Genomic DNA, 24234 nt, shown 5'->3' with positions numbered 1-24234 from the left:
TCGCTTTCAAGTTAAACTCGCACGTCTCTGTACATTAGCAAACTATGAAAAGACAAAAGCAGCGAGCAGCAGCGCACAGTTGAGCAGTTTTCTCTTTCATGTCTCGCCGCCTCTTCACACCGCCGCCGCCGCCGCCGCTGCTGCCGCTTTCAAGGACACTTCAGCCTGGTTTGATTTGTCTTTAGCGTTTCTTATTTTCCTCCCATTTCACTTCTGACTGTTTTTACATGAATAAGCCAACATTTAAAATGCTTTCTTTTTAAATTTAGCCAGTCTCAGGCTCATTCACTGCAGCAGCTCTTTTCAAACAGCAAAGTAAAAAAGCCTTTGAATCTTACAGGTAAAAGTCGCTCAGAATTACAGACATATATTTCTGCGACAGAAGTTCTGGTCTCTCGTAATGTTTTCACTTTTCTTTACCTTCACAATTTTGATGAGTGTTTTCAGCTGGTACATGTGGAGCTGTAGGTCCAATCTGTCCGTCAGCCAGACACACACCGCCTTCGTGGAGCCGGTGTACCATTGCTGTAGAAAACAAACAAACAAACAAACAAACAACACGTTAGTCAAACTTAGTTACGAGTGAAAACTGTAAAATTTCTATTTTGTCAATTATTTGGCGCTTTTAAATCTGACAAGTGAAAGTGCCTTAAACCTGCATTCTTTCTAATGGCCAACAGGGGGAAGACTTTACTGGTTGCAAAGAGAAGTCTGACTTTATGTAAGCTTATGAGAAAATGACCCTACTTCTCACTTGATTTATTACCACAGTAAACAGTTTCCTTATGAGTTTATGGTCTCGATCGCTTGTTTCAAGTCTTCGTCAATACAGCATGATGTTCATTTTGGGTCATTTCATTCAAACTCAACGAGGACCGCTCAGTTCATGTCATGGATTTTCTAGAAATAATGAATCTTGACACTTAAATCAAATTCATGGGACCTCGCAAAATCATACAGCTGTACTCCAGATACCCGGGAAAAAGTTCTGGATGTTGGTGAGTTGGTGCAGAATGACCATTCTGTAAATTATGGTGCTCTTTAGAGCAGAATAGACGATAAAGCAGGATACGATCTAAGGTGTGGCTACCACTGCGTGTCCTCGAGCTCTCAGCCAGATACGATCAGGATATCCTCCCCAGATCCGCCCTCTTGTCCAAATATGGTCACTTCTGGCTCCAAAAAGATGGCGACGGCCGTGATGCCAAACTCAAGGAGGTCAAAACGACAGTCCACAAAGCGCTGTGACACGGTGACGTCACCCATCGGACATACTTTTATTAAGGGTCGCTGTGTTTCCAGATCTCAACTTTTAATTAGTTCTGTACCTTCGTTACCGAAGCTACAGAAACACTAAATGGCTCAGTAACTGTGAAATGAATCTCAAATTGTAACCAAAACTCAACCTGGGAGAAGTGGGTAAGAAGTTGGGTTTTTTCCAATTCACTTCAACACACTTATTAGGCATTAGAGGAATTGCAGTCTAAAAACACAAACTCACCCTTTAAAGTGAAGCTAATTAAATCAGTCAGTGTAACAGATTTTCTAATAGCAGGATTTAACTTCAGACTGCCAGAAAGCAGCTTCATTCAGAGGCTACAAACATCCTGGAAAAATGATATAAATAAAAAGGACATTATGTTGATGCCGTCACAGTCGCACTCTGAGCAGGGATCGCTCATGGCCGTCACTCCCGTGCGTTCGCCGAGGAGTTCAGATGACCGCCCGCTTGCTTGCCGCCAGCTTTCGAAAACGCCTCGCTTCAGTCACGCTGACAGCACTACAACACGAGGTCGGAGGATGTGTGGCATCCAAACGGCAAAACTCAAAAAGGTGAAAACATTTACTTATTCAAAAAGCATCAATTTACTGGAAAACTCCTGAATGCTGCACGTCAAGGGAAGAGTTCACGGCTCTGCTTCGACCTTCAGCGGAGGGAAAAAAATATCAGGCTCCGTCTTTGTAGATTTCATTAAATGCTCTTCCTTCACACCTCCCGCCACCAGGCCACAGCTGCAGGGAAATCAAACGCACCTTTCCTCACCTGAGGAGCGATCCTCACTTACAGCAGCATTCAACACTCTGCTGGTAAAATGCACACATCGGGTGGCTTTATTCAGTTACCAGTCAAACAAGAATGCTCGGGGAAAATTGCTCTGACACAGTAATGACCCGTAATATTCAGATCTGCTTCAAGAGCCGCCGGCAGACTTAATTTCACACTGACAAGAACTGTAATTATCTTCCAATTTAACGGAGAAAAAACAGTCCAAAGGGTATTTTCATACACTTGACAAAAGCCAAAACACGTCCGTGATCATTCGAGGGTCACGCAAATATTTGATTACATCTATTGTGGGAACGAACTTTGACCTCCTTCACACTGGCTCCTTTTAATTATGTCAAAGTAATGAAGCAGTTTTTTTTCACCCAGTCCAAGTTGTTCAGTTACAACTAATTGCTAGAAAATGTATGTTGACGTACAAACGAGGATTCGAGTTTAATCACAGGTCTGATTTTATTATTTATTTCTTCTCTGTCCGGAGAGAACAGAGCCGGATGCTTTGCTTTCTGAAAATGATGTTAACTCGTGTGTTACTTTGTGAATGTGAAAATTTTATAGTAATCACAGCTGATCAGCAAAAAAAAGAGACAACACACACACACACACACACACACACACACAGTTAAAGACAGGTTTTATCGCTGCCATTTTTTTTCAAATCTTTACAGATATCTCGATCACATCGTCATCGTGAATTCACTTTTGAATTCGCAGTTTGCAGTTTGCAGTTTGCAGTTTGTGTTCATTCGCCCTCTTCAGCTAATGCTAACTGCAGATGCTAAAACCAGAGTTGTTTAACTGATTCCACCATTTTCTTCTTGTTCCTGTGAACTGATGAAGACGAGGCAGACGAGTCCTCGAGACGATAATTTGACGCAACTTCAGATTCATCCTTCCACAGCAAATTTGATTCTACTTGTGTCTTCTTGTCCTTTGACTTTGACGGCGATCACATCTCGTCCCAGATGTTTGAACACATCTGATATAACAGATAATAATAATAATGTATTCATCCAAGAAATGCACATCAGCGCTCTCCCACTAAATAATGTGATGACGTGTGCGATTAAATTTGCTGACTTACGTTTTAATGCACCTTGTTTTGGTGTCTGTTTTTCTTTATTTTGACATTTTTTACAGATTATATGAAGCGCTCTGATCTGCCGTCATGTCCTGAACATTTTCATATCCTTACATGTGAGCGTGTGGAGGACAGTTTCACCGATTCTGGCCGTTATTGGCATTTCTTCCTCCCCCTCCCTCCCTCCTCCATCCCTCCCTCCTCCTCTCACTCTCCACATTAAATATTTTTTTAACGCTGGACTCCGTGTCGTATGCTAATCATCTCGCTGAGTTAACAGCTGCTCGAGGATGTTGAAATTACTGGATGATATTTGCTGCTCCTGTGATGATTTTCTTCTGATTTCCGTCTTCCTCCCCCCCTCTCCTCACCCGCTCGGTGAAACGTTTATTTGAGTCTCTGGGAGGCGAGTTTTTCCTCAGATCGGGCTAATCAGCTGCCTGACGGTCGCCTCGCGAGCCGCGTTAACCGACGTGGAAATTGAGTACGAAGACGCTCCTTAATTGAGCTGATTAGAGGACGAGAGTGAAAACAGATGGAGGGAATATGCAGGGGGGAGGGGAGGAGGGTGGAGGCTGGTCTGCACAGCGTTGTGGGTCTGCATTAGTCCTGTCAGGAACGATATGATTAAAGGAGGGGAGGGTGCTTCCCTGATGGTGTCACAGTAATGATGTCATTTAAACATTTGACACATATTCTGGTTTTAGCAGAAAGAAGGAAATGTTCTTGAAAATTCAAAGTAATTTGAACTTCTAAGTCCCTTTCTGTTGAGATCAGGTGTCATGTTCTTGATTTTCTTGTTTTAAGATGCTGACATTCGTGAATGTAGATAAAATGATGCTCGCAGTCGAGCTCAAAGGAAGAATTTTGTCCTTGAGGTTTCATCTGAGGTCCTACAATTGTGTTTTCTCAAAGGGATAACGAAGAGGATGAAACTATCTGCACGTGTGATTTCTTGTCATGTCACCACGCTGCCTTCCAGTCCTGTCTTTGATTTCTGACGCAGTCCGAAATGTAAACCAAACTACGACAGAAGGAAACTGGCACAATGTTAAACATTTTATGTTATTAAAAAAAAAAAATCACTCTCGAAGGCCAAATCTGAGATTAAATGATTTCATGTCAAGAGATCCACATCTCGCTCTCTCTCTCTTTTTTTTTTTTGCAGCGTCCTTGTCAGCTGCTTCATCAAGGTTATTTGGCTCCTAATGTGAAGAGGATGGAGTGTGTGTGTGTGTGTGTGTGTGTGTGTGTGTGTGTGTGTGTGTGTGTGTGTGTGTGTGGGCATGTGTATCACACTCCTCATCCACACAAAGACGTTCCCTGGTGAGCACTTGTAGACAAATAGACGGACAGGCGCATGTGAGCATGCACACGAAGAGCAAACAAAAAATAAATCACAGACACGTTTACATCAGCTCATCTTCGTCCTGTTTCTCGTCACGTCGCTCGCTTTAACAGCCTCTTCTTCTTCTTCTTCTTCTTCTTCTTTCTATCCGTCGGCGGCGTCAAACCCTTTTTGTTTAAAGAAAAGGCGCCTTAAATGAATTTGAGTTCGACTCCTTCAGACGCACATAAACAAGTCGACTGCATACCCATAATGCTCCTGGCAGGAGGCCCGATGCTGCTGTATGAACACAGGTTTACTTTCTTTGTTACACACTAACTGTATGTGTGTGTGTGTGTGTGTGTGTGTGTGTGTGTGTGATACATGTTGAAGGGCTGAGTGGAGACACTTTGAGGCCCCGCCGTCACCTCCTCGTTGGTGCATGACTGGGCGCTTCTGAGCTCCATTAGACTCATTCTCCTCACCCCCCCCAACACACCCTCTTTTAACACACACACACACACACACACACACACACACACACACACACACACACACACACACGCACGCACGCACACACGCACACACACACGGATCAGCACAGTGCAGCTCGAGCTTCAGCCACAATACTCCCGAACCCTCAGAGGAGGCGGCAGGTGGCAGAAATCCATCGCTCTGCTTCGTGCTGCTAATGTGTACGAAGGTCTGAGCCGCCATGTCCGCTGCATTGACTCACGGCGGCGAGCTGAGGCGTGTTTGGCAACTCGGCGCTAAAATATTCTTATAAATCTGAATCGTGGAGGGGGGGCGGACGGTGAAGCAAACGGACAGCGTAGGATGGAGGGGTGGATGGGTGGATGGGTGGAGGTGTGTGTGTGTGTGTGTGTGTGTGTGTGCAGCTCCTGCAGAGCGAGCCGACAGCTCTCGGTGTTTCCTAAGTGATAAACAGGTCAACAGAAGCAGTCTGTGTTTTCAGCCTCAAAGAGACCTGCTGCTGCTCCGAAAGTGGAGAATCAAAGCTCGCACCAACAGCACAAACACCTGACTGTGAGCTCCATTTGTAGAGATTTTTATTAGCACAGTGTGTTTTCATACAAGCGTATGAAAAGATCAGATACCAGAACAGCTTATTGTCAAATTTCCATTTGCAGTGCATTTTAAAATGTATACAGACACTTTAAAGAGGTCATATGGTGCTAATTTTCAGGTTCATACTTTTATTCGGGGTTCCTAGTAGAAAAAGTTTACATACTTTAATTTCCCAAAAAACACATTATTTTTCTCATACGGTGCATCGCTGCAGCATCCCTTTACGCACTGTGTCTTAAACGCTCCGTTTCAGCTACAGAGTGAGACATCCCGCCTCTGTTCAATCTTTGGTGGGAGTTGCACATGCGCATTACTTAACGGGCAGGATGTAGCCAATCAGAAGCAGAGTAGGGCGGGTCATGCTGAGCAAGGTAGTGTGATCTAAAATAACGCCGCTACAGCAGCAGCAGCTGGATGTCTGCTGACGGACTGGAGTGTTTATATTTTATAATAAATATATATATTTATATAACGCTTGTTACACAGTGACGCACGTAGGTTACGGAAGTAAAGGCTCGTCTCCAAACCAGGCGCTTCAGGCAGTGCAGCAGCGTAGCAAAAATGCTACACGACACAATAAAAGAAAGGCGAAAAACCCAAAAAGCAGAATACGACCTCTTTAACCTTTTTTTCCGTGTCATCATCTCTTCAGCGTTGTCGTATATATATACAATAATTTTGCCCTCTGTACGATGCAAACTGTGAACTGAGGTAATAACTCAAGTGAGAAGTAGGGTCATTTTCCCATAAGCTTAGATACAATTCGATTTTGCAACCAGGGGAGTCGCCCCCGTGCTGGCCGTCAGAAAGAGCTCAGATTTAAGGCACCTCGGCATCGGCTTCACTTTTCAGACCTGGAAGCTGCATCAGTATTTTATACTTCAAGTGAAATTCATCAGAAACGCTCTGTGGACCTGAAAATGTTTGTAGCTCGACAGAAAATGGAATTGAATTTGAACGGTGACAATATTTCAAGATGGTAAGAAAAAAAAAAAAGTTTTCTCATTATCCCTTATTTATCCGAGTGAGAGGAAACGTTGCTCTTCAGTGTGTTTTTTGTCTGATGAGGCCGTGAACGCAGCTCGCAGGTGAATCCACCTTTATTATGTCCTCGTTCAGCTGCAGCAGAGCTCACAGCCGGCTGACGGGAGGGAAAGCCATCACTGCTGCCACTTCCACTCTCATTAACACCGCTCCTCTCTGCTTTTTTTGTCACAAGCAGCACGGCTCTGAATATTTCATAAGCGGGTCATGGCTGATGTCGTCTTTATAAACACTCAAAGAGCATCTTTTAAATGTGTTGTTGTGACGTCATACTTTAGGTCAAGAAGTCATTAAGTCATTAAGATGATTTGTTTCTCTTGTTTGTAACGTCTCCTCACACCTGCAGACACGACTGCTTTCTTATTTTGTATTTTATTTGAGGGTTTTTTTGGCACATTTTCGTCTTTCCAGTTGTTATTTTTGAGATATGTTTGCATTATTTGATTATGTTGATCTGTTTGCTTTCTTTGTCTCGTCCTCTTCGACGCGCTGTGTTCGTGCAGCTTCTTACGTATTTCGGACCGTACAACCGTAAACTGCTTTTCCCACGTGTACTTACATGATGAAGCATCGGGCCGTCACATTTTATTTTGAAATTTGAACTTTCATTCAAACAATGTAAATATTCAATCTGCATTCACACCCGGGTCACCTGACTCTGCAGTAGACACGGGTTTCTTAACTTCTGGTTAAGTGCCCGACTAACTTGAGGGGGGTGAAATAATTTAATCGCTCTTCTAGACTTTCCAAATGTTATTGGACCGAATGGCTCGAGTTCTGACAGTGAAACGAGTAATTTCTCGGGGGTTGTGACGCTCAAAATAGTTTATCCACCGTTTTACAGACGCTTCTTCTTCTCACAGTGGGTCTGCTGTTGTTTTCTCTTCTGTTACAACTGTTTCTGTGCATCTGTGACGTGAAACATGACATCAGGGACCTACAAGTTAATGCAGATGAAAATCACAGACTGCATGAAGGGAGAATGGAGTCAATAGGCAGTTTTAAGCGGCATTATATGGATCTAAGGTGTGTGAGGAGACCTGCGTGTCTTCTGTATGAAATGCATCTGTTACAACCATCTGTGTTTCAACTCTGTACACTTTTAATTGTTATGACGGATAATTGGTGAAATTTCAGGTGTGCTGACTTTCAGTTTGACCTCCAAATAAAGTGGTTTAGATTATTTGGATCGAGTTTCCGTTTGCTTTCAATCTCTGATCTCTGATTGAGATTAATGTTATTATTACTGATAGAAACGACGGCCCAAACTACAAAATGACCTGTAATTGTCTTTCAAAACAAGAATCAGCACTCACGTCGAACACCTTCTCGATGTAGAGCTCGTCGTTGACGCGGTCTCGGAGGATGTCCTGGTTCTGCCGGACGAAGGTGATGTAGGTGTCGGCCAGATCCATCCCCGGTTTCTGCAGGAGAGACGACACAGTCAGAACCTGAAGACGACTCCAACGCGGGTGGAGGCTGAATATGGAGTTAAAACGCCACACAGTCACAGCCTGGTGTTGAAGATGTGAACGTGGCTGGTGTTCATGGTGCACGTTTCACTGCACGAACAACAGTGAAGCTTGAACTCAGCAGCAGTGTTGTGTGATCACAGTGAGATGGAACAGACCCCCAGAAGATAATGTCAAGAGCAAACAAACAACAACAAGTCCCGCCATCGCTCCCATCAGCTCTGTTCAACTAGCTTCTGTATCTCCACGCAGTCTCTTTCTGAGGTGAGACGTACTCAAAGCCCGGCGCTCACACCTCCAACGGCTCCAACAGACCTGAACCCACCACCTGTCTTTGTGGTTGTTGGGATGTTTTATATAAAATGTCAATAAAAGCAGAATTCAATCATTTTGTGGACAAACTGTTTAACTGACAATAGTTTTACAAAGTGTTCCTGAGCCCGTTTAGTTTTATAACTTCTGAAACAATAATCGTGTTGCACAGTGACATGTGAACGTCTCTCTCAGGGTCAATTTTCTTTCATTATGTAGCAACCGTTTTACCTGCAAAACATTATTTTGATGACCTATACGAGGGTGAAAACAAGAAAAGAGGGTGCAACAACTCTCGTTGATGTCGATGATTAGGTTTAGGTTTGTTCGAGGTGAAGAGACCGAAGAGGACGCTGACGGAGAAAAAAAGAAGAGAAAAACAGACGGTGACAGAGCGAGAGGCAAGACAAAATATTGTCTTACAAAAGTGGCTTTTAGTCGCTAGTGATTGCTTTGCTAAATAAAAGGCTGCAGACTGACACTGAGCTGGACTTATTGTTGTTGAATAGTAAGCAATATTAGCTGGTTTGCTAACGTTATACAGTATATATTGTGTTATTGTACTTGCAAGATTTTAACTCGCTTGTTTTTGATCATAAGCCAAGGCAGGTTTAGCTGGTCGCATGTTATATTGAGGTGTTATTGTGTCTGGTTCATGTTACGTTAGCTTAGCGTGCTGCTACTGTTCTGAGCTGTGTGCAGCGTTTGTGTGCAAAGACATAATTTTCAGGTCTAAATATTATTATGACATGCAGAGTTTTGTTCGTAGTTACAGAAACTGTTACAGAAACCTGGGATCACAGTGCCAAGTTGTACAAAATACAGGGAAAGTGTCTCCAGGGAGACAGTGACAGTGTCCCTTAGTCACATATGTCTGATTTGTGACAGACGTCTTTCCGCTGTGGTTATTCACCAGCTGTAAACACTTTAGCCGTCCAGTGCTCAGACAAACATCGCAAACGTGTGCAAAAATTCAAGCGCCTGATTCAAGCACAGACCTGCAGGTACAAACTTAAACAAATAATTTATGTGAACACGTTTTGTAAATAACGGATGTGAATGAAAAAACATACGTATGCTGAGCACAGAGCGGATAATGTGAGCAATGATTTTAAAAGCATTTTCCTCACGGACACCACCAGACTGAGGATAACACTGGTTTACACGCCACAACACAGGGAACAAGTGTTCAGCATCACCTGCTGCTTCCTGGGTGAAAAGAAGAAAAATAATAATCTACCGTCTCCGTGTTGGGAGTAACAAGACGCTGCTGGAGCTGTTTCACCGGCGGAAACATTAACTGCTGTGGCAGCAGCAGTTTGTTTGGCGGGGAGAGGCCAGAGGCAGGAGAAGTGGGTAAAACCCTTTTCATTCACACTCCCTGTTGTCAGGGGAGATTACAACTGTAATGCTTATTGTAATTGCTTTGACATCTTTCACACTCGTTTTCTCTGAGCCGGCATGCGTCGGCCCCCGGGGGGGTTGTTGTTCTGCTACAGCGCCGCTGAGCATGGCACGTCAGGTCCCTCGTGGAAACACAAGGAAATGGAGCCTCAAGAAGCCCAGAAACCTTTTGGCTTCACTTAAAGGCAAAAGGCAGGTTGGAGACTGATTATAAATTTGGGACTGTAACCTTTTGTTTGTCAAAGACAACACAAAAGTAACACAAACTGTCACATGCTAATGGAGGGGGAAAAAAAAGGACTGGATCTCGACAGTGAACTCAATCGTCTTCTGTCACTTTGATCACGAGCGAGTGTCTGAATTTGGAGTTTGTGATTTGGCAAGAAAAGAGGCAGCTGTGGGAAACTGGACCAGCCGGGTCGTTCACACACTGCTCCCGCTTTTGGACTGATATCACAGCCCAGGCGCCGGGATGTAACGTTAGCAGTTAATGTTTCTGAAAGCCACGGATACATTTGTACCGAACGTGGCACATCACGCTCACGTTATTACAGCCAACGAAGCAGCCGAACAGCCGACAGCTATTCCCGTCGCACCACTGGACGGACGTCTTTAAGGACACCTGGGGACGTTTTTGTGGTGAAGTCGGGAAGACAAACTCCATTTGTGATCGTGGCGACCAAAGCGGTAACGTCAAACATTCGATACTGTAACCTCTCTGACTTTAAAGTCAAACACTTCCTGATAGAAACAGTCTCATCAGCTGCTGCAGAGGCCTCGAACGGCGAGTGACAGACTGAGATCAGTCAGCGACGCTGTGATTCAGACAGACTGCTGGACAGAAACCAGGGGTTAAAGTGGGGTCACATGGCTGCGAGGGTTTCTGGTGTGTGTGTGTGTGTGTGTGTGTGTGTGTGTAGGAAAAGGAGGGGTGTTGTGGGTGTTATACTCAACCGGAGAGAGGAGGCGTCAGGCCCAGTGATTGACGGGCCTGTCAGAATCCCCATAATCCTCTGGAGCGAGTGGAGAAGTGAGAGCGCGGCAGACCGAGTATCGCTGTTGAATGACGATTAGAAATCTTGACGAGAGTGAAGCACGTGTGTCTCAGCGGGTGCGTTACAGGACTCGTCATGTTGTCTCTGATCGGTTCCAGCAGACACTTCCAGGTCATGTCCACATGAACACAGATACATTTCAAAACTGGGCTTTGTTTTCTGTCCACAGGCGCTCGTCTATCCATCATTTTCACACAGTTTTCATTCACATGAAAAAAACACACAAACAGAAGGGACGTCTGCAGCAGGACGTTTAGTGATGGTGATCGACATCGTCAATATCATGACTGAGCGATGAGTGCGAATAGTGTAACATAAATAAATAAACTTAAAAATGGATAAATGAATGAATAAATGGGAAAATTAAAGGGGAAAGTGAATAAACATGTGGATGATACACAGGTAGATACATAAAGAAGCAAATTAAAACAGAATTATTAATAATTTACACACAAATTTTGAAAAAAAAAAAAAAAAATCAGCAAAAGAAAATGCTAAAGATCTAGAGCAAGTAACAGAAAATGGAAATATTCAAGTACAAGTACCTCAAAATTGCACTTGAGTACAGTGCTTGAGTAAATGTACTTAGTTACTCTCCATCACTGGTTATCTTAATGCAGTAATGTGAGGAAGGTGACATCAGACTCGTGCTGAACGATGAGGTGACTGTTTCAATCTGCTGCTATAGTTTTTCCTCGTAGAGCAGAAGAAACTTCAGACTTTAACTACAGAGCTGTCATGATCTACTGACATCGATGATAATCCTGCGCCTCTTCAACAATTTCCGTTCCTTTCCATTCTCACGATGTCTCGCAGGCTCGCTGCCGGTGATGCAGCTTTACGCTGGTCGCCACCCGTCATAGAGCTGACAGAAGAAGAAGAAGTTAGCGCAGTAACTAGCTAACTAATTAGTCTCGAGTTCACACGCTGCATGGGCCTCACCACACGGAAGATCCCTTGGAAGGCTTCATGCGCCGCTGAGCAGCGTTCAGAGTTATGAACGGAGCTCTGCCTCTGAAGCGGTGTCCACATGTTAATTGTTAGATCCATGCTAGCTGAAAAGTTGTTTCCATTAAGTGCATTAACGCAAAAACGACCTTAAACGAACACACAAACTTTTTTGCAAAATTCAGGTTTTCTGTTTCTAATTTTTCAAGTTTCCATCGACCTTTTTTAAAAATGCAATACTTCAAATTGTGCCTGAAAGCCTCTCACATGTTCGTCACTGCAGGTGACGTGTGGTGAGGACGGAGGAGCCAGAACTGAGTGCGTAAGATCAAATGTAAGAATGTGTGTGAGCGTGGAAAGGGTGAACGCAGGAGAGGAACCTGTCCTCAGACTGTTTGTGTGTGTGTCACTGGCAACATATTACTGCCCTTGTTGTCACTTGAGACATCTATTTCCCCCCTTTCCCACCCCCCTGAAGGCTTAGTCTCAATCATGTACCTCTCTTTTCTCTCGCTCTGACGAGCTGACAAAGCAGCATGACAGATCGGAGACGCCGGCACAGTTCCAGCCACGGAGATTAAGACTTTAACACGAGAGGAAAAGAAAGGCGGAAAAAAACACACACATATACAAGCAGCTCAGCGCTCTTGTCACGCTCTGCCCTCTCTGCCTGTTTTTGTCTCCTTCACTGTTTCTTCACTTGTAGCCAAACACCAGTAATCCCCTCCGCGCCGGGATAATGGCCGCCTGGTTGCTCGTCAACATTTCACAACAAAAAAACTGAGAGTGTAAAATTAAGCGCAGTTCGTGTTCGGATACAGACAGGGAGGGGTCGATGGTTTGAAGTGGTGGTGGTGGTGGTGGTGGTGGTGGGGGGGGGGGGGGGGGGGGGAGGAGAGGCTCGTTGATAATGAGTGGTTAGCGGGGGGAGGAAGAGGAGGGCGGTGAAATGCCAGGTAATTACACACCGCTGCCGGCCTCGTTTCCTGCCCTGGATTCATTTCACTTCTGCCAGGTGCATGTTGTGCGTGTGTACAAATATGTGTTCGCATGTCATCGCATAAAAGTCCCACTATGATTAAAACACAAGTGTTTGTGATGCTTCAGTTCAGCTGAGAAGATATAAAATATTCTGTCCGTCCACAGTCAGTGTTCGTTGACATGATGCGTCAGTAAAGACTCGTTAAACTTCACGTTCACACTGCGTCTGTTGTCCCAGTTGAAAATAACTGAGCACGAGATTGACTTCATAATCACAACAAATTAAAACGGAAGTAAACACATACCATGATGTCAGCGTTGACTGCACGGTGTCATAGGTAGAACAACCAGATTGGTTCTCAATAGGGGTGTCGCTGATAACCGCTATCGTCAATAACCGTGATTTAAATTCAAAGAGGCACCGTGTAGCTCCGGAGAAGAAATTCAAACTCAGAATTTGAATATTTACAATACTAATGAGGTAATAACACTTTTTTTCCCCCTCAGTGAATAAACAAGCTGCTCTCAGAGGAAAATAAGGTCCCAGAACACTGTTTGAAGGTAGAAAGGTGGCAGGGTCCGCCACATATAAACAAAGTAGGTTGATTATTTAGTTTGTTAATCCGTCAGTGAAGATCTTTCTCTGCTCATTAACGTTTCTTCAACAAAACTACAGACTGCTCCTTTATTACTGATATAACGTTAATAATGTTTTTCTCAAAATTTCTATCTGCATCGCGATAATATCGTCATCACGAATTCTTTTGGCCGCCATAACCGACCAGCGATGATCTGACATCACGGCGCCTCTTCTTCCCAATGAACCCGTCTTCATTCAGCCATCTGTCTGCAGCTGTATGAAGGCTGGCAGCCCGGCACCACTTCTACCTGCTTTCATGTACATAAGTTCAACAATTATCTGCATATTTGGCAGATAAAATCCTCAGACGTGCCTTTTTGTGCACGCTCGCCCAACAATCACCCGACCTCTCCGGATAGCCATGAAAATTCAACACAGCGTCGCCGTCAGTGCGGCCGTGGAGAGCTCTTCAGGCCGAGGAGGAACGAGTCTCTGAGAAACGATCTGAGAGACTTTGAGTTACAAAGGAAAAAGACAAATGATCTCTGTTTAATCTTTGATTTAACAGAGCAACTCCTTTCTTGTGAGCACACAAAAGTCTCCAGGCAGCCTCAAACGTGGACGCTGAGATCATATGTTCAGCGTCTTGAACACCACACCTTCAGAAACATCCAATCAATCAGTCTTTATTTGTATAGAGCCAATTCACAACAAAAGTCTTCTCATGACACTTTCCTGTCTGGACCGTCCTCCGTGATTAATTTATTTACTCCAGGTCGGGTGAGAGAGACTCAGAGTTAGGCTTTCGAACAAGTAATGACTGATTAATAGGCTTGAGTCAAACATGGACATATGGACTAACAACAATTACTTATTGTGTCTTTAAATAATCTCCTCTCGGAGCTTCGGCGCCCCGGAAACGTTTTGCAGCGGCCCTGCAGGACTGTGTTGTGTTGAAGATGGTGAGGAGCCAGTGACGACGATCGCTCGTCCAATGTTTGTGTTCCTGCGCTGCCAGGATGCATATGTCTGATACGAGCATGTGTGGCTGTCAGTCACTGGTGTCTTGGCTGTACAGGCGGGAGCGTGTCGGACCTGCTGAACACGTGTGAGTCAGTGTGAGAAACACACAGCGAGCCACTCCAACCCTGCACAGTGTGAGTACTCCGTATTATACTCCATAGTACAATACTTCACTACGAGTACAGGAAAGTTTAATTAAAGAAAGTCTTACAGTAACTTTTGTGTTTGGTCCTGGTTTGACACCTGTACAACAGCAGAGAGACGAAATAACAGGAACATGATACGAGAAGTGACGTTAGACCTTTGTTTCAACCTCAAATGATCTATCTCTGATGGGAACAGCTGAGAGGTACTGTCAAGATTAAATGACAATTAAAACTGAAGATAGCAGATAGTTTAAAAACTGTGTCTCCACCGCGAAGCTAATTCTTCGTTAGCTCATGCGAGCTCAGCCGAGGCGCCAAGATAAAATGTGCAACCGTAGTTTGAGTCTGTGTTTCAGCTTTTGTAAGTGTGACACCGCTGGATATTTTTAATGAGACCAGTCGTATCTGAGGCGACCAAAACAGGTATTTTTGAGCCAAATAATGATGTTTTCCGAACACTAACCAAGTGGTTTACATGCCTGAACCTCATCAGAGCATCGGCACAAGATTACTGACAAGCTGCTAAATGATTAAACTTCAAGGATTACTGTATTGTGATATATCCTGTTATTGTGGACACAGGCAGGCTGTGGTGACATTTTAAGTTTTATGGAGTTCGATCAAACATCAGCAAATGCAGCTTATTAGAAAGTATAGTTAAGTTAAAAAGCAAGCAGGAAAGAGAAACGCCTGTCCGCGTGGACGAAGTTCATAGCAGTTGAAAGCCACAAAAACATTGATCGCAGAATATAAAACTATGAAGTCACCAGCTGCAGTCGTCAGAGAAAGCTGCACGATTTCGTGACAAGGTGGTGGGCGGAGCCGTTCAGCGAGGAGACGCAGAGGCCCCGCCCCCCCTCATGCTCTTCATCCCACCTGGAAAAGAGGCTTACCTGCGTCAGGTTCCCTCCACACAAAAGACCAAAAGGCCGAGGTAGCGGTTACATTATAATTTCAGGGGTGGAGGCAGCTGAGGAGGAAGTCTGGACGGGAACCAGAGAGCATGCTGGGATAGGTGGGATGTACCGCGGCGGGGATGAGGATTAAGGAGGCGAGGTGAGACTGTTGTGCTGCTCTTTATCTCAGCTGGGCGATGAGTCAGTTTCAAACGACTTTCTGCTCCCAGAATATTATGTTAACATGATAATTATGTCTTTGATTTACTTAATCACGCTTTCGTATATCGTTGGCCTTAATTTAGACAAAGGTTTCAACATAAAACATATTTATCGCCATTTTACCAAGTCTTCTTATTAAAAAGTGTGACAGAGTGCAGACTTCATTACTCATCCTTAAACACTCACACATTATCAGTATATCAAAGCGATCCGTGGGGACAAACAGCGTTAATGACGGATTATATTTTCAGCCTGTGTGAGGACGACATCATGTGTTCGTGCCTTCAGAAACAAAATCACTCTTGTTGACGTTTGTTCGGATCAGAGACCAAAACACCCGGTTAGGCTTCGGGAAACATCCTGATACTTTCTTACGACTTTATAAAAAATCAGGAAACCATCGTCGTCTGCACAGGGAGGGCGTAGCATGAGCAGCGTGTTAGCAGAGCGGCAGCTTCAGCGCTAATCGCTGCAGTTACGCACATAAAACGGATTAAAGCATATTGGAAGCTTAGAAATACGCTCAGACACGTGTAGCGCGAGTGAATTAAAATCTGTATAGAGTTAAAAACATGTTAATCTTTGAGGTGGACTTTGTTTCCTTTGGACAGAAGCAGGCGAGCGGTTTCCAATCTTTATGCTAAGCTAAGCTGATGGCACACCTACAACAAAAATAGAGCATTTTTGAATAGGTGACTGACTCCTGTTGTGTTGCAGTCGAAAACAGCGACTAACTGCTTCCTTTTTAAACATCTTTTACTTTAGTCTCTTTCAAACTCAACGCACACTTAACGATGTTCGAGTGCTTCTCAAGCAGAGACGGATGTTAAAGCGCTGACAGCATCCTTAACTTCATCGGGTGGATTAGCTTATTATATTTCCAGAAAAGGTTTTAGGGAGGAAGATTTGTGGTTCTGGAGAAAAAACAAAAACAGAAAGTTAGTGGCAGGTCTGCGACAGGACGTGAAGGAGTCCACCACTGTCCTGCTCCCTGCACTGTCACTGCTTTCAGACACTGACGCTGGATTTAAGTTGTGAAGAGCACTTTCTGAGGATGCTGGATACGTCTCCTAATTTGGCCAAAGAGGGCGACTGAAGCTGAGATGGGGTGAGTCCACCGGTGAGCGTGATAGGCTGAGAAACTTGTCAATCAACTGAAATTGGAAGAAGTGAACTGAGAGCATCAATGTCACAAATACAGGAGATGTATTTTTATTATAGTGGTCAAAAACATTTAGTGAGAAAGGAAGAAGAAATCTTTCTTTTTCCATTTTGGGTGAATTTCTCCTCCGCAGTGTTTTTTTTCCGTTTGGATCGAAGCCTGAGAGGTTTGGAACAACTGATTTTATATCTTTAATCCCAGTGGGTGCTTTTAAAATCTGCCAGGATTCATATTAAAGAGACGGAAAATGTAAAACGTGCAAAAACACAAACCACAGAGGAATTGTACTTTGTTAATTTTGAGCTGTTAATCACTTTGGAGAGAACGAGAGGTCACCTTATCTTTGTGAGATCTAATTCTGGAGATTAAACCTCTCTCTCCTTCACACCTTGCACGCCGCCAAACGTTAACGCCTCATCACCTCGACACTTTAACTCCTGCGTCGTACGCGTCCTCGTCTCCTCCTCCTCCCGCTCGCTCGCTCGCTCGTCGCAGCCTCTGATCTTTGCCACGCCGCCGCCGTTCATTAACCGCTCGACACCCGAACGCGGCTGCCGCCCACAAACCGACACTTCAGCAAAACACATCTCCAAGGACAAGAGTGCAATTAATTAGGCTTGTTGTGTGATCTTTGGCTCCGGAGCTGCAGATGGAATAAAAACCCTCTTTATGTTTCACACATGTTTACAACCGTATGATGACAAACTTAAAAAAAACAAAAAAACAACAAGCACATGGCTGAGGCTGAATGCAAAGAGCGGCCGCTTTGCATTTCCAGGCTGCTTCACCCTCCAGCCGACGCTCCGGCTGTCTGAATGGAAACACAAATATGGAAACCGACTGTGACGGACACAGTGAACAATAAAAAAACAGCAGGCAGATCGACGGACTCACGGGGACTTCCACATATTTGGCAGCTGCTTTCACCTTTCAGGGGGGGGAGGCAGGAGGAGGAAGAGGGGGGAGGAAGAAGAAGAAGAAGAAGAAGAAGAAGAAGAATGACACTGAAGTTCAGCTGGGAAGATCTGGTTTCCAGCAAATAACAGGTTGCCTGTGTGAGCGGTGAAAGAAACAGCTCGGCGCTCTCTGTTTCCAGGAACAAAAACATGGCTACTCACTGTGAAAGAGAGGATTGAAGAGAAGAATGTGCCTTCATCGTATCTCGAGAGCTTGGAGAGGACGCCGTCTAAAACAGCGGCAAACTGCAGACGGAGAGGACGAGACACATTCACTGTTCACCGCTTCAGTTGTAGATTTTTTAGAAACTTTTCATCCTTCTCAGTTTCTTGAGTCAGAATATTTCAACTTGTTTCTATAATTTTCTAAAATCTACATTTCTATGTTTTTCTATCGTTCAGTCTTTGAAGGGACAGGACAAGAAACATGTGGAAATATTCTCACCGCACTGGTGGAAGAAAATACATCGTGTGTGTTTTACATCCATCATGGTTTGAAACAATTAAAACTTAGCCTCAAAATAATTAAATAAATATGCTAAATGTATAACAATTATGATATTTATATAATTAAGAAATAAAGATAATAGCTACCCTTGAACGACATAATGAAAAAAAATAATAATAACAAAATACAATAAAAACATTAAAGCATAAATAAAAAGAATAAGAGGCAAGAAAAGGAAATGAAGGAGAAATAAATTCCCACAAATCCATGTGAATACAAAAAAAAGTATAATTAGAGAGCATATTTAAAAAATCTGAGTTAAAACGTGTTAAATGTGTCATTATCCAGCCAAAAAAATAAAAGAAATAAAAAAATAAAAAATGTGATTCAAAGAGAAAACAGCCGGACAAAAGGCTTAAAAATAAATAAATATATAAAAAGCACAAAATTAGAAAATACAAAAACAGCAGAAAAATAAATTGATTTGATTGGAGGGCGAAAAGAGTTTTACCTTTGAAACGAGGGAAGAAATCATGTCTTTGAACGCCTCGTCAATCAGAACATCTATTTTGGAGTGGTACTGTTGCTGCAGGGGGGGAGGAGGAGGGGGAGGCGGGGGAGGAGGGGGGACGGGGAGCGAGGGGGGACAAAAAGCAATATTTTATTATTTTCAGAAAACTGATGGGACACAAAGGCCAAAACTGACTCCTCGCCTCCCTGATACAGAACAACAGCATTGTCTGTGCTGTAAAAGACAGAAATAAAAAACCTACAACACTCGATGTGAACATCTATTCTTCACACACACACACACACACACACACACACACGCACACACGCACACCCCTCCTGACACGGCGAGGCGTGAAAAACCTTCCCATCCGTGTAACGCCGCTGAGTTAAGCAGCTAATAGGACCATTATGCGGCTGACTGACATTCCCGTCCGCGCTGGAAAAGCGAAGGAATCTGAAGGATACTTTTTGTGCGGCTCCCCACAATTAGAGCAGCCTTGTATTTCTCTAAAGCACCGGTCCAGCTGCGAGGACCAAAGGCTCACACAAGATTCAATTAATCCGCCATTTCATGTCTCGTTTGGCCCCCCCTAAAAACATATTCATGGCACCTTTTCCCTTGAAGGAAGGAGGGAGAAAAAAAGGCTGGGGCTGAGCGCTGAATGGCAGCAGCAGCAGGGGAGTTCATCTCTTGGCGACAATGCCCTTTCACTGGCCGTCTAAAGAACACCCAAATTAAAAATTTCAATCAACAAAGCGCACGGATCGCTGACAAATTGCGGGTCCAGGGAGGTCAGCGCCGCCAGCCCTAATTGTGTTTTTTTCCCTCCACAAGTCCGCAAAATGGCAGCTCTCTTTCAGCACGCCGAATCTTTTTGGCAAATCTTGAGAGCTTTTCTTTTTTTCTCTTTTTACCTCAATTAACATTGCTGCTTTCGCCTCCTTTATTTCTACAAAGGCCGCCATAAAAAGCAGAGAGGAGCAGAAGAAATTGTTTGGTCTTTGCCATGTGCGCAGCAAAAACTGAAAAGAACAATTATTGCTTTTAAAAACATTTATCTGGTCGTTGAGCTGCAGCCACCGCTGCTACTTCAGCTCGGTGAGATGTTTTGGATTCTGAACTGGGTCACATTTTCAACATGACCCCCCACAAAACTATTCCAGCGACCTGAGCAACAAAACGACAACAGACCGATTAGCATTTTCATTGATTTCGGCTGATCACGCGAGTTTAACACGCGTCTATGAAATGAAAAATTCCTCAATCCAGCAGAAGAATTTCTCGTCCGGATTAAACTGTCAAGTAGAGATTCTTCACAGGATGTCTGCTCGCTTCGCAGTTGAACTCCCGACGTCTGGACGCCGTCTTCCCGACAAACGAGAGGCGAGAGGGGGCAGCAGAATTTGTCGCTGAGGTGTCAGGTATGTCCGAGTGCTTTGCTGCAGCTCGACGCACTTGAGGACTCGTGGCAGAAAACTGACCACACCAAAGGTTTGGATCAAGTCTAGACTCTTCAAGACCCTTCAGACTGCCGGTCAGGGGTCAGAGGTAAGGAGGCCTCATTCACAGCACCGACTGGCGAGTGAACATGAACGAGCATCAAGTGAATCAGTGAAAATCAAGAGTGTCTGTGGATGTTTTAAGACCACAAAGAAACAAATGTGTTGGATCCAAACATTACAATGAGGGCAGAGCAGGTTACACCACATACGTTGAGATGTAACCTATAATTTACACCTTTCTGAGCAGGAGTACATCAGTATCTGAACTGTGGGGGAGTTAGAAGAGACTCAGAAAACAAAAGTTTTAATTTGGGTTTATTCTTCAAAAACCAAAACCATCAACCTTTGTCTTAATGGGATCCTAATGCTGCAAAGAATAACAGGTCAAATCACATTAAAGGTCTGCGAAGTGTTTACTGCTACATGCATTGTTGGCTACTGATGTTATCAGAGTCCACGAGTGTCCACAGTTTATTCAGTCCACGAGGGGCCTCAAACAGACTTTCTGCAGACTTCAAGGGGAGTCCAGACTTTAGCGGACTTCACTGATTAAATTACCCATAATTCATTGCAAGACAGATGTGACATTGTAGTTTTGCCAATTGCCGACTTAAATAACAAGAAACTTTTGTTATTATTATATTATATTATTCTGGCGCCCCCTGGGGACAAGTGCCGTACCACCGGACTGCAGAGCAGCTTCTTTACTCCTCAATTTATCTACAGCATACAACAGCATCTACACCATAAAAATAGTTTTAATTTTATGTCTTATTCAAATGTGGCGTATCACGATATCATCATCTGCTTGTTAGTGGACTTTCACATCAGGAGCTGGAGGGGAAGGTGATGTTATAGGCCAACAAGGCTGACAAACAGCCGACTGCAGTTTAAGTCTGTGAGGACACTGTTCACTATTTATCTTCTGCCCCTTGGACACATTCTCAGGAAATTTCATATTCAATTCCACTGCTATGCTGACGATACCCAGCTCTATATTTCCACCAAGCCTACCTCCACTCTACCACCGACAGCTCTATCCAACTGCCTACTGGAAATTAAATCACGGTTCTCAGTCAACTTCCTTAAACTGAACAGCAACAAAACCAGAGGTCCTCCTCGTTGGTACCAGAACCACCCTAGCAAAACACAACCCCTTCTCCATGTCCATAGACAATTCCACTGTCCCACCATCACCTCAGGTAAACAGCCTGGGTGTCATCCTGGACGGCACCTTAACCTATGAAGCCCACATCAATAAGGTTACCCGGTCTGCATACTTCCATCTACGTTCTGCCCCCAGCCTTTGAACGCTCTCCCACCAGACATTCGCACTTCCGACACCGTCTCCACCTTTAAATCCCGCCTGAAAACGCACTTATTCCGAGTGGCTTGTTCTGTGTCAGACTAATCATACAACCACACCCTTGCCTGTTTTCTATTACTGCACTATGTAATCCCACATCCATATTTATTTATTTATTTACCTACCTTTCACAATTGCACTAAAATGTTTTCTGATTTTCTTTTTTGTTGTATCGTTGTTGCTATGCGTGGTGACCTTGAGTGCTTTGAAAGGCGCCTTTAAATAACATGCATTATTATTATTATTATTATTACTTCCAGCAGTTTTAGTGGCGACCAAAACTGGGTGATTTTCTTGGGAAGTCGGACCATCTCCTGACATTTTTGTGGTGACCGAAACAGGTATTTGACAAGGCACAAAGGCTGATTGCAGTTTGAGTTTGGGGACATTTCCAGATGTTTTAGTGGCGACCGAAACCGGCTATTTTTCACAGGAAGGCAGACCATCACTAGATGTTATTATGGCAACCAAAACAGATATTTCCAGCCAAACCATGATGTTTTTCTTTTCAGAGCATAAGCACAGCGTGGTGACAAGAGAAGAATACAAAATTAAACCCAAACAAACGTAAAGTCCAACATAAAGAGACGTTAACACTGAACTTACCTGTGGTTTTTCAGAAACATACTCAGCCAACATTCATTCTGGTGATTGGGTTGCCTGGAGAGGCCGAGCACTGCGTGTTTTCTATTTCTGCTGCTTCATCTAAACTTAATTAGCTGGATTGGTTGTGTTCAGTCAATCAAGAGCTATATTCAGGTGTGAGCAGAATGAGGAAAGCTTGAACATATGCAGTGCTGGGACTCTCCAGGACCACAAGTCGACACCACTGTCCATAAAAAGGTTGTAAGGAAGCTGAAATGACTCACTGACTGATGGAAGGTTTGTGTTTTGGTGGAGCTCATGTGGAGAAGGGTGAGAGGGGAAAAAAGGCGATGAGGCGATGGAGGAACTTACCCATTGTTTGTCAATCTGGGATTCAAACAATGATGTGCGGGACACATGGACATGAGGGACAGACGAGGACATGAGACAAAGAAAAGAGGGTAAACACAATCAACCAAACAAATTTTAAATCCCAAAAAAATAATATTTCATTCAAATATATAAGGAAAAAGAAATTATCTTCACACAAATGTCTTTCCATAGTTTAACTACTTTTCATTTCCATCATGATTTGGACCTTGAATCAAACACTTGATGTCAAAAAGTCATTTTGTCCAACAAAAGAAACACATTTTATTGTGAAACTCGGTAATTGTCAGAGCGTGCAAACACTTTCTGAGATATAAACCCAAATATTATCGTTATCAGTCTCAGTTGTTCCTGAAACATCTCCGACGGTCGGCTGAAAAAAAAAAAGGAACATGTAAAAAACCAGCAGAAAGCCGGCAAGTTGTAAAAGCTTTTCTCCTTTTGAAAACTCCTCAGAATGATGTCTTCGATCAAACACTCTGAACATTTAATCATCAAGGTTATTCAGATGGAGTTTTTAGGCTGAATGAACTTCAGCCCGACAGGCTGAATGAAGCGTTTAACACAAACGGAGGTTTGTTGTGTTTGGAAACCCAAATGGACTTCATGAAATCAGTTTAGGCCGTTTTTTAAGTGGACGGATACAAAATGCTCAAAGCTTACATATTCGTTGACATCTCTGTTCAAGATGTTAAATCTGTTATCACACCGCACACAGCATCGCTTCCTTACAATCACACTCTTCCTTGGTTCATGCAGATATCTGATGTATCTATTTTCTGAATGCTGTTCCTTTGACTTCTGATCTCTCGTTGCTTCCATGGACCATTCTTAAACAGCGGCCATTTTCCTCAGGAATCACACTCGGGGTGTTCAGATGTCGTACTGCTCTGTTCCAGGTTTGCAAATCCTATAAACGCTGTGAATCTGAGAGTTGTTATCACTCCACTGCTTCCTGACTGATCGGCGACTGAAAAAGTCAACGGACGGTGAGAGACATCGGGCCGCATGTCAAGATAAAACAACACATGTGATGACCCGTTAGCTTTCCGATAGATAACAGCTAATGTTAGCATTCAGCCACTTCCTAGCTAACCTTACCGTCCTGCAGTGTGACACAATACGACAGGAAAGGTGATGAAACGGTAACGATCGTCCAGCCTGATCGGATCCGTCTCTTCCGACTGAGGTGGTTACATGAGGCATTTTTATTCTGATTGAGCTTCTGTGAGAAAATGGAAATGTGCCTTTTTATTTTTCTTTCTATCTGTATATTGTTTGTAATGTGCTTCCCTGTGACCCGATGCCGGCCACAAGCTGCAACGCGTTGGTCTGATAATAAAGTTCTTCAGTCTATACACACTGCGAGAGTTGCTGGAGTTTAACCTCTTTAGATAATAGAAATCAGCCACACCTTCGTCATTTAAACTCTGGATGGCAGCTGTGAATGAAGCTATGAATGAAGCTATGAATGAAGCTATGAATGAGTTGTATTCAACTCTGAGGATGGAGGCAGATATTCCTGAAAACATGGAGAGCATTCTTGGTCTGCATGAACAATAAACAAAGACCGTGACCTTGTCCTGTATACTCAGCATACACACCGTGCACGTAAAGGCTACTGTAGATATTCATCAGACAGATCTTTATTTTCTTTTTAACGTGA

General features: G+C 43.7%; 1 protein-coding gene across 6 annotated transcripts in view; it reads right to left on the bottom strand.

Moving 5' to 3' along the window:
• The window catches only part of cadps2 (Ca++-dependent secretion activator 2), a 178785-nt gene that overhangs the window by 4290 nt on the left and 150261 nt on the right, over positions 1-24234 (bottom strand). For 2 of the 6 annotated variants that reach the window (XM_084363304.1, XM_084363308.1), the window contains 6 exons: positions 22551-22565; positions 18723-18797; positions 17926-18009; positions 17702-17734; positions 7923-8030; positions 421-525 (listed from right to left, as the gene is read on the bottom strand). In XM_084363304.1, the coding sequence (XP_084219430.1) occupies positions 421-525; positions 7923-8030; positions 17702-17734; positions 17926-18009; positions 18723-18797; positions 22551-22565 (420 nt within the window). The remainder of the gene's footprint in view (positions 1-420; positions 526-7922; positions 8031-17701; positions 17735-17925; positions 18010-18722; positions 18798-22550; positions 22566-24234) is intronic. The other 4 variants (XM_084363305.1, XM_084363309.1, XM_084363307.1 and 1 more) reach the window with 3 other exon arrangements.

This window comes from Pagrus pagrus (assembly GCF_965226575.1).
Source record: "Pagrus pagrus genome assembly, chromosome: 10".
Taxonomy (NCBI): domain Eukaryota; kingdom Metazoa; phylum Chordata; class Actinopteri; order Spariformes; family Sparidae; genus Pagrus; species Pagrus pagrus.
Note: the sequence above shows the minus strand (reverse complement) of the source record. Positions and strands in the feature narration are given on the sequence as shown.